The sequence below is a fragment of the Topomyia yanbarensis genome, chromosome 1 (genome assembly GCF_030247195.1).
Source record: "Topomyia yanbarensis strain Yona2022 chromosome 1, ASM3024719v1, whole genome shotgun sequence".
NCBI classification, from domain to species: domain Eukaryota; kingdom Metazoa; phylum Arthropoda; class Insecta; order Diptera; family Culicidae; genus Topomyia; species Topomyia yanbarensis.
In genome coordinates, this window is record NC_080670.1 from 194137607 (window position 1) to 194145806 (window position 8200).

Below are 8200 nucleotides of genomic sequence, written 5' to 3' on the forward strand. Positions count from 1 at the left end.
ACCAACTGGGTGTCTAGTTAGACGATGTATCTAAACTAGAACCAAAATTAGCGCTAGTTAGATACAAAAAAAATCTAAACAGTCAATAAGACGGCGCCGGTGATTGAGTGGAAAGCGTGACCACCACTCATTCCAATTTTCCTGGGTTCAATTCCAACCGAAGTCGTTAAGATTTTTCTGAGGTGGAAAAATCTGTGGTCACGTCTTCCTTCGGAAGGGAAGTAAAGCCGTTGGTTCCCGGTCTATGAGTTGATGGATCGATATCTTGTCCAGATAGTGAAGTCACCTCTCTGGCGTCGGTAAAGAAGAAGTGATCCAACTTCTATACTCTTACTAACAAAAATATCCTCCTCCTGTGATACTTGTGGAGTGCGCAGTAGTATATACGGCCTCTAGCAAAAGCAAGTTTCGGACTAACCATTCCCTTTCCTTCCGTGATCTACGTTCGGGCCTGGCCGGCGCCGGTATTGATCAATAAAACAGCTTAGGATTACCAGGAGTTGCACATTGAAAGATGTTTCGCTACTCCCAAGTATAATTATCTACTTATTCTCTGTGCAACTTCAGCTAGTCCAGATCGATAACGGAGTAGCAGCCAGGGGTGGTCGCACAAGCTCAAGCTCAAAAAATTCCAAGCAGTTAATAAGTATAGCTTTGTTTTTGAGTGTTATGTCTGTTAGTCTGTGAGTATAGTGCTAATTTGGGTACTAGTTTAGATACATCGTCTAACTAGACACCCAGTTGGTGCTAGTTACTGACGAGATGAATTCTGAACGTAAAATTTAGTTAATACCCTAGGGTAATACTTCTTCTACTAGATTCGCAAGCATTTTATTTAGAGCCATTTATCTTTAATAATTTTTAGATATCTACACTTTGAAAATAAACAAACAATAACGTGAAGCACCAGGTCCTATCTAAGAAAGTAAAATGACGTGCGGTTTCGGGTTCATTATCATACAAACTTCACGTGTCGAGACGGACGATAATAAATAAGTAATGAGCCAAAATGCAACATTTACATGGAACGACTTCTATTATTTAAACTAGATTAACTTGACTGTACCAAACTACATACCCGTCGGTACTATCGGAGTGAGTTTCTCCTAAAACCACAACAAACTCGCTTATAGCCGGTCGGTCTGCAGTAATGATGACTGTGCACACACACACACACACACCAGCCGTTAAGCCTCTGACACAGTGCGCAATCGCCGAACGCTTATCGGTGAGAGCGGAGAGTCCACCCCCGGCCGAGCCGAGTTGATATAAATCCAGTGATAACGGCGCTCGGCTACCACAGTCCGGCTGTGCTTCTCGAAGGTGACCTATCGCACTTGTCGTGCTTTTCGGTGGTGATAGTTTCGTGCGTGACCAAACTGTGTGAATTATCTGCGCGGTTAGTGAAAGTAGCTAGCGAGTCCCGGCGGTTAAAATGTGCGAACGTGGTTCCCAGTGTTACAAGCGGTACCAGGAGTGGGAAAACAACGAGGAAATTCAGATTTTTCGCGAGTACCTACGTATTCCGACGGTGCATCCCGATGTGGACTATGGTAGGTGTGCGGGTGACGCCTAATTTATGCAGACGTGTTGATTTTCTCTTCTTCGTTTGTAATGCGGTTTGTTCCAATTTGAATCAATTTACGTGCATTTCGGTTGATGCGTAAAACGATCGTTTCCGGCCAATTTGAATTTTCTGTGTGATGCGCTTCAAATTGTCTGTGACCGGGCACATAGAGATGCAACAATCTTGAAGTTTGATAAAGATAGGATCTCAGACAATTTATTATTGAGATTGGTGGCAATTCATCTCCGCCTTGTGTGGGTATTCTAAAACTGTCCTGAAAAGATAAGACCGTCGTTTGTTATTTTAGCAGCGACTGATAAGATGTCCGTTTTTTTATATCCACACTTCAAACACAGATCAGTGCGTCGAATTTCTGAAGCGACAAGCGGAGGGTCTGCAGCTACCGGTGCAGGTGATCGAGGTGAACCCGGGCAAACCGATCGTGATCATAACATGGGAAGGTACAGACCCCACGGAGAAGTCCATCATCCTAAACTCACACACGGACGTGGTTCCGGTGTACGCCGAACGTTGGTCCCATCCACCGTTCGCGGCCGATATGGACAGCGAGGGAAGGATCTATGCGCGTGGCGCCCAGGATATGAAGTGCGTAGGGATGCAATTTTTGGCAGCGATTCGGGCGCTTAAACGGGATGGAATTCGTTTGAAGCGAACGATTCATGCAACGTTCGTACCGGACGAGGAAATCGGCGGTAAGCTGGGTATGAAGGAATGGGTTCACAAGGAAAGTTTCAAACAGTTGAACTGCGGGTTCGCGATCGACGAGGGAATTGCGGGTCCCGGGGAGGAGTACCCGCTGTTCTATGGTGAACGGAGTGTTTGGCGTGAGTTTGGGTCAGGGTTCTGGGTTGAACAGGTTTATTTTAAAGTACTGTTTTTGTTCGCAGATGTGCTATTCCACATTTCGGGAACTCCTGGGCATGGATCGCTTCTGCTGAAGGACACTGCCGGGCAGAAAGCTCGTTACATAATTGATAAACTGATGGATATGCGGGAACGGGAAGTGAAAAAGTTGGAAGACAATCCGGAACTCACGATCGGAGATGTGACGACCATTAACATCACCATGATGTCGGTAAGTTACTTGGAGATTTGACGAGCGTAGCCTAGGTTATTAAAAAGCTCCTTTGAAGCTAATTTTGAATTTTACGGGAACTTTCTGATGCTGAGAAGTACACGCGGCAACTAGTAACTTACGTTTGCTAATTGCCGTTCAATTCCCGCAGGGTGGAGTACAAAGCAACGTAGTTCCGCCGGAGCTGATGATCTGCTTCGACGTCCGTGTAGCCATTGACGTCAAGCATTTGGAACTCGAGAATCAACTGCTGGACTGGTGTCGTGAAGCCGGCGGTGGCATTGAGCTAGAGTACGACCAGAAGTGCCCCTTCGTAAAACCAACGAAACTTGACGGATCCAACCCGTACTGGGTAGCCTTCAAGGACGCTCTGGACGAACTGGGCCTCAAAGTAAAACCACAAATTTTCCCCGGTGGAACCGACAGTCGATACATTCGAGGAATCGGAATCCCTGCGATTGGATTTTCCCCCATGAACAACACGCCGGTGCTGCTGCACGATAACGACGAGTTCCTACATGTGGACACCTACTTGAAGGGTATTGAAGTGTACAAGAAAATTATCACCAACGTTGCCAATTGTTAGTTATTCTCAAATTTTAATAAAACTGTTTTACCAGAAAACCACAATCTTTTATTTCAACAATTTATCCATGTACGCCCCCTCGATCAAATCCTTTTCGTCAATTTCGAAAAGTTTCATCATTTCATTCGCCACCCTAGTTCCATCATCCACAGTTTGATCCGGATTCAGACAAACTTCGAATTCGAGAAAATAACCCAACCCTTCCACGTCATCCAGATGAATGCGTGTCTGCTGGTGCAGAAACAGATGGCGGCGTTTCCGAACTTCTCCCTTGATGCCAACGCTCTCAGCCAGCACGGTTTCCATCAGTTTCGGTTCATCCAAATCGATCTTGTGGAAGGTTGACAACTTTGGACCTCCAACGTCCGGTCGAAAGTACTGAATAAGCTCGGATTTTTTCGTCTGCAAATGAAGGTTAGAAAATGAAGATAGCGTCGGTCAGTACTCAGTAGGTGATGGAGGGAAGGCTTCCGCGACAGTTGAGTGAGCCACAGTAGCAGGGTGTTTGAGCGGAGCTCGCAGGAGTTTCATCGGAACCGACTCCGTAGTCGAAGAAGAGTTCCTCCCCCGGTTGAATATGTCTTTGGGCGAAAATTCCTACTCTCGGAATCGGTGAATCAATGTGAACGGAAAGCGTTTGACAGTTGGGTTCGCAGCTGTGGTTCATGTAACGTCCGATGTTTCCCTTACGCTCCGGATCGATAAAGGTTTGCGTTCCGACGCGTTGGTCCTGAGATCGTTCGTTCAAACAGAGGATGTAATTTTTTCTGCCTTTCAGATCATTTGATTTGTTGCGTTTCTCAGCTTCCGGACGGGTGAGTATTTCACCAGCATACTCGCAGATGAAGGCACCTTTCGGAACGGGTGCGCTGGTAAAGAGTCCCAATTGGTTCGGGATTTTTCCACTGGTTTTAATTTTCAGCTCCCGTCTGGGACCAAATTGAACTAACCGATTCCAACAAGTTTGCCGACAACCGCATGCATTCGAGCATTCAAATATCACGTCCCGATTTCCACGAAGAACTAGTTCACCTTCGGAAGCCGTGTAGCTTCCACCCATCGGGCAGGATGAATCTTTCTCGCAGGTTACATCTGGTTGACAGTGGCAGTGGGCTCCGTAGGAATATTCCATTAGAGCTTTCAACTTCACGAACGCTTCGCTTCCATCATCTTCCTGGGGCAGATTTTCGATTAAATATCCCACTTCCGGATCGTCGTGCTGATAGTTGTCTTCCGCTTCCAATTGTTCCCTCTCGCCGCATATTCGAACTATTCCACATCCTCGATTGAAAGCATCCCGAAATTCCCGAATATTTATCATCGTCTGCCGCCACTCATCAAGAACTCTGCTTTTATTAAAACATGTAACTTCCTTGTCTTAAATCGAACTCATGGAACAGACTACCGTAGAATTAATAAATTACAAGCACCAGAATAGCAAATAAAAACAATCACCGCCTTACCTCCAAGTAGCGCAACTTTAGCCGTCCCTTCTGAGCGTTGAAGAACACATCGTGCTGCTTTATCACTTCTCCGCTGGAACCGGTCAGCTGCCCGGCTATTTCCACCTTTCGCCGGAAGGCTTCCTCGCTCGGAACGGAAGCTTTGATTTCGATATTTCGCGATGCTATTGACGCTTCGGTGGACATGTTTTGCCGCCTTTTGGAATGAAAATAACCACGTTTCGGCAGCCGCAAATGAATTTATAATCGTCTGCTGAACTCCCCTAATCACACAACCTTGCTACACCACTGTTGGCATGTTTTGATTCTCCACACAAACTGACAGTTCTCTCACCGTCGCGAAGTCACGACTCGCGAGCACATTGAAATTAACAAATTTTGTTCTATAAAACACACCAAGTGACCTATGTGACGTCTTTCCACAATGAGTACACCGGAAGAACCTGTCAAGAAGCGACCAAAAATGACTACCTCGCAGCCGAATAGAACCGAGCAGCCCAAACAGGACAAGGAGGAGGAGGTACGATGCAGATATTTCGTTCAGCGAAAGAAACGCTACTGCAAAATGACCGTCGGCAGGGGAAAACTGTACTGTGGTGAGCACGAAGTATCCGCACCGGCCAGTGAATCTGCAACCAGTACCGATAGAATTCCATGTCCACTGGATCCGAAGCACTCCATCTCTTCGGCCAAACTCGAGAAGCACCTGCGAATTTGTAACGCCCGAGCTAGGGAACTGCCAGCCTATATCGAACCGGGCATCAATTCCAGATCCGATAGCGATGAAGGCGAAACCCGTCCAAATACCCGAAAACTAGCAGACGTGTCGTTGGAAGATCTTAGATCTTTAGTCGAAAAAGTTACCGAAATCTACGAGACAGATTCGCGAATCAACTGCATAGAAGAGCTACTGTTGGAACATGCCATCTTCAAGGAAGAATTAGCAAACGAATCGTACGGACCACAAACGCTAAAGCACCTGATCCAGTCGGCTTCCCTGTTGGGAATCGTCAAACATGAACGCTTTTTCCAAAAGGACACAGCTTTCGTCGAATTCGGCGCCGGCAAGGGACAGGTTGCTTTCTGGCTTGCCAGCATTATCCAACAGTCGAGTTCGGACTTGACAAACGCCAAGGTACTGCTGGTGGACAAGGCTTCTCACCGACACAAACAGGACAACCGGATAGAAGACCGTCAGATTGTTTACAGGATCAGAGCGGATATAGCCGATCTAGTGCTGCGAAAGCTGGACATGCTGCAGAGCTGTAAAAGTGTGATCGGTGTCGGCAAACATCTCTGCGGAGGAGCCACGGACCTAGCCCTGAGATGTTTAGTTCGCGCCAATCGTGAACTGCCTAACGAAAGCGGACAGTTTCGCTCGGAAGGATTTGTTTTCGCCCTATGCTGTCATCATCGATGCGATTGGAAGACCTACGTCGGCAAGAAGTTTCTTCTGAGCAAAGGAATCGGCCACAGCGAGTTCGAACTGATCGTGCGAATGGTAAGCTGGGCAGTTTGTGGCTCCGGCACAAGTAGGGAAAAGAGAAAACAAACCGAGACAGATGACTGTGTAAAGTACGGATTTACCCGCACCGAACGAGAGGTTATAGGAAGGAAGTGCAAACGAGTGCTTGATTTAGGACGACTTGACTATTTGGCTCTAAATGGCTTCACAGCACATCTGAAATATTACGCCAAGAGTGACATCACTCTTGAAAATGTCTGTCTTATAGGGCATGTCAAATAAACAGTTAAAAACTGAATCCATGTTTCATAGTATCATATATCTCTCTGACATCCCGTTTAATTTATAACGCAATAAAAAAAAACCTAAAACTTACCCCGTCACTCCATCTTAACGCCACCACCCTTACTGCCAGCTTGCTGCGCTTGCACATAACTAGCCGTAATGTGTCCCAGCGTACGATTGACGGCATCTCGCAGCAGGTGCGGCTTACAGTGCTCCTCCAGCCAAGGTATTACCCCGGAGGTTAACTCCGAAAAGTCATTCATCGGCAGCTGATCGAACGTAGCGAACATCTCATCCATGATGGCCTTAAACACCTGAAACTTCACATCGTCACTAAGTCGCGCCTCCGTTCTCCCGGGCGATTGCTGCTGGTTTTGTAGCATATGTTCGTAATTTTTCTGAATGATTCGCAGCGCCATCACTTCCTTCTGCAGCGAGGTCCTTTCGTCCTCTTGCTTCTTCTTGTGCTGGTGAAGATATCCGATGTAATCGATGGATTTCTGTAGGACAGAAGCTTTGCTCAGTTTGTAACCGGATGCATCCGTCTGCTGACAGGTTGGGACCAATTCCTGCAACGAATCGTACCCCTTCTTGATTGCATCCCGTCGTTTCTGCTCGGCCTGAGTATGTGCCTCCCGACGGCGCTCTTTGTAGCTAAGTGTGCTGTTACTTTTGTTATCTCCCGAGTCCTCCTCATCCTCTGTTAGAGAAAAGTCAAGGTCATCTTCAACGGATACCCGCTATAGTCACAAAATAAACTAAACTTCAAATTCAAATTACCAGTATTATGGGCGGACGATGTCGGTGTGTGAACGCTTCCCGCACTGGAACACCGAGAGTACAGGCTACGATCCTTTTCCGGCGGACTGGACGGCTCCATTTTCATATCAAGCTCATGCTTTATACCTTCGAGAGAAAACGAAACATCAACACAACTGGCTTTCGAGGTTTCGGGTTGACTACTCACTTTCAGACATCGTCGTAAGAGATTCTGCACCGCACCCACTTCTATATGGTACACCACTCTTCTTCTTCTCCCAGCTGGATGCTTTATCTTTCGACGACGACCATTTGATTAACAGCACCCAAAAGGCAATCACAGAGGCGCACTAATTATTACCCGCTATCACCTTGTCTCTGTTCCTTCTTCTCCACATGCGGGTTAAGCAGTATTTGCAGAAGCTGATAACGACCCGTTGGCGATAACAGAATCCGAACACATCCAGAGTTTGTGTTGGGTTTCCTGATTCTCTCAAAATATTTTGTCTGACGAAATTGGTGCGAGTTGTTTTTTTTTGGCAAAACAAACTTTGATAAGTTTTCGGTCGATTATGAGAATGCTGTCAGTTTCGTCCCAGTAAGTGCGACTCGCCAGCAAGTAGAATTGCTTCAGATTGGCTGATGGTAAATCCTCATACAGCAAAGCAACGATTTTAGTGACGATATTCTGGTTGCAGTTGAAAATCGAAATAGTGAACTTGCGCCTTTCGTTTTTTCTCCTATTTTAAGCCTGCGCAACTGGTGTAGATGATGGGCAAGTTGATTCTCTAACATGTACACAAGATGCACATTCGTTACCCACTTTAAAAATAAAAAAAGGTAAAACGAAAGGCGCAAGTTCAATATTTCGATTTTCAACTGCAACCAGAATGCATAATTCAATATTAATTCGTCAAAAGGGCGAAAGAGTTTTTTTGCAAACAAACTTGTTTCGCTCATTAGTCCGCTGCAGAGTGGA

General features: G+C 46.3%; 4 protein-coding genes across 5 annotated transcripts; 2 read left to right on the top strand and 2 right to left on the bottom strand.

Annotated features, from left to right (window-relative positions):
* Nucleotides 1-1289: 1289 nt before the first annotated feature.
* LOC131686077 (aminoacylase-1B-like) lies at nucleotides 1290-3287 on the top strand. Its single transcript, XM_058970219.1, has 4 exons — nucleotides 1290-1553; nucleotides 1924-2412; nucleotides 2476-2663; nucleotides 2815-3287. The coding sequence occupies exons 1-4, from the start codon at nucleotides 1436-1438 to the stop codon at nucleotides 3247-3249; spliced, it is 1230 nt and encodes a 409-aa protein (XP_058826202.1). The 5' UTR covers nucleotides 1290-1435; the 3' UTR covers nucleotides 3250-3287.
* On the bottom strand, nucleotides 3275-4954 carry LOC131686125 (uncharacterized). The gene is made up of 2 exons (XM_058970293.1): nucleotides 4713-4954; nucleotides 3275-3651 (listed from the first exon to the last, which is right to left on the bottom strand). Exons 1-2 carry the CDS (start codon nucleotides 4896-4898, stop codon nucleotides 3298-3300), a joined length of 540 nt encoding a protein of 179 aa, XP_058826276.1. The 5' UTR covers nucleotides 4899-4954; the 3' UTR covers nucleotides 3275-3297.
* A 157-nt stretch (nucleotides 4955-5111) lies between these two features.
* Nucleotides 5112-6481, top strand: LOC131686071 (tRNA:m(4)X modification enzyme TRM13 homolog). The gene has a single exon (XM_058970205.1). The coding sequence runs from the start codon at nucleotides 5137-5139 to the stop codon at nucleotides 6457-6459; it is 1323 nt and encodes a 440-aa protein (XP_058826188.1). The 5' UTR covers nucleotides 5112-5136; the 3' UTR covers nucleotides 6460-6481.
* On the bottom strand, nucleotides 6478-7789 carry LOC131686115 (max-like protein X). 2 transcript variants are annotated; one of them, XM_058970271.1, is made up of 3 exons: nucleotides 7430-7789; nucleotides 7243-7368; nucleotides 6478-7186 (listed from the first exon to the last, which is right to left on the bottom strand). In XM_058970271.1, exons 1-3 carry the CDS (start codon nucleotides 7437-7439, stop codon nucleotides 6558-6560), a joined length of 765 nt encoding a protein of 254 aa, XP_058826254.1. In that variant the 5' UTR covers nucleotides 7440-7789; the 3' UTR covers nucleotides 6478-6557. The 2 variants fall into 2 exon arrangements, with proteins under 2 accessions (XP_058826254.1, XP_058826264.1); XM_058970281.1 differs by having other exon boundaries at nucleotides 6478-7162; nucleotides 7430-7787.
* Between the last annotated feature and the right edge of the window lie 411 nt (nucleotides 7790-8200).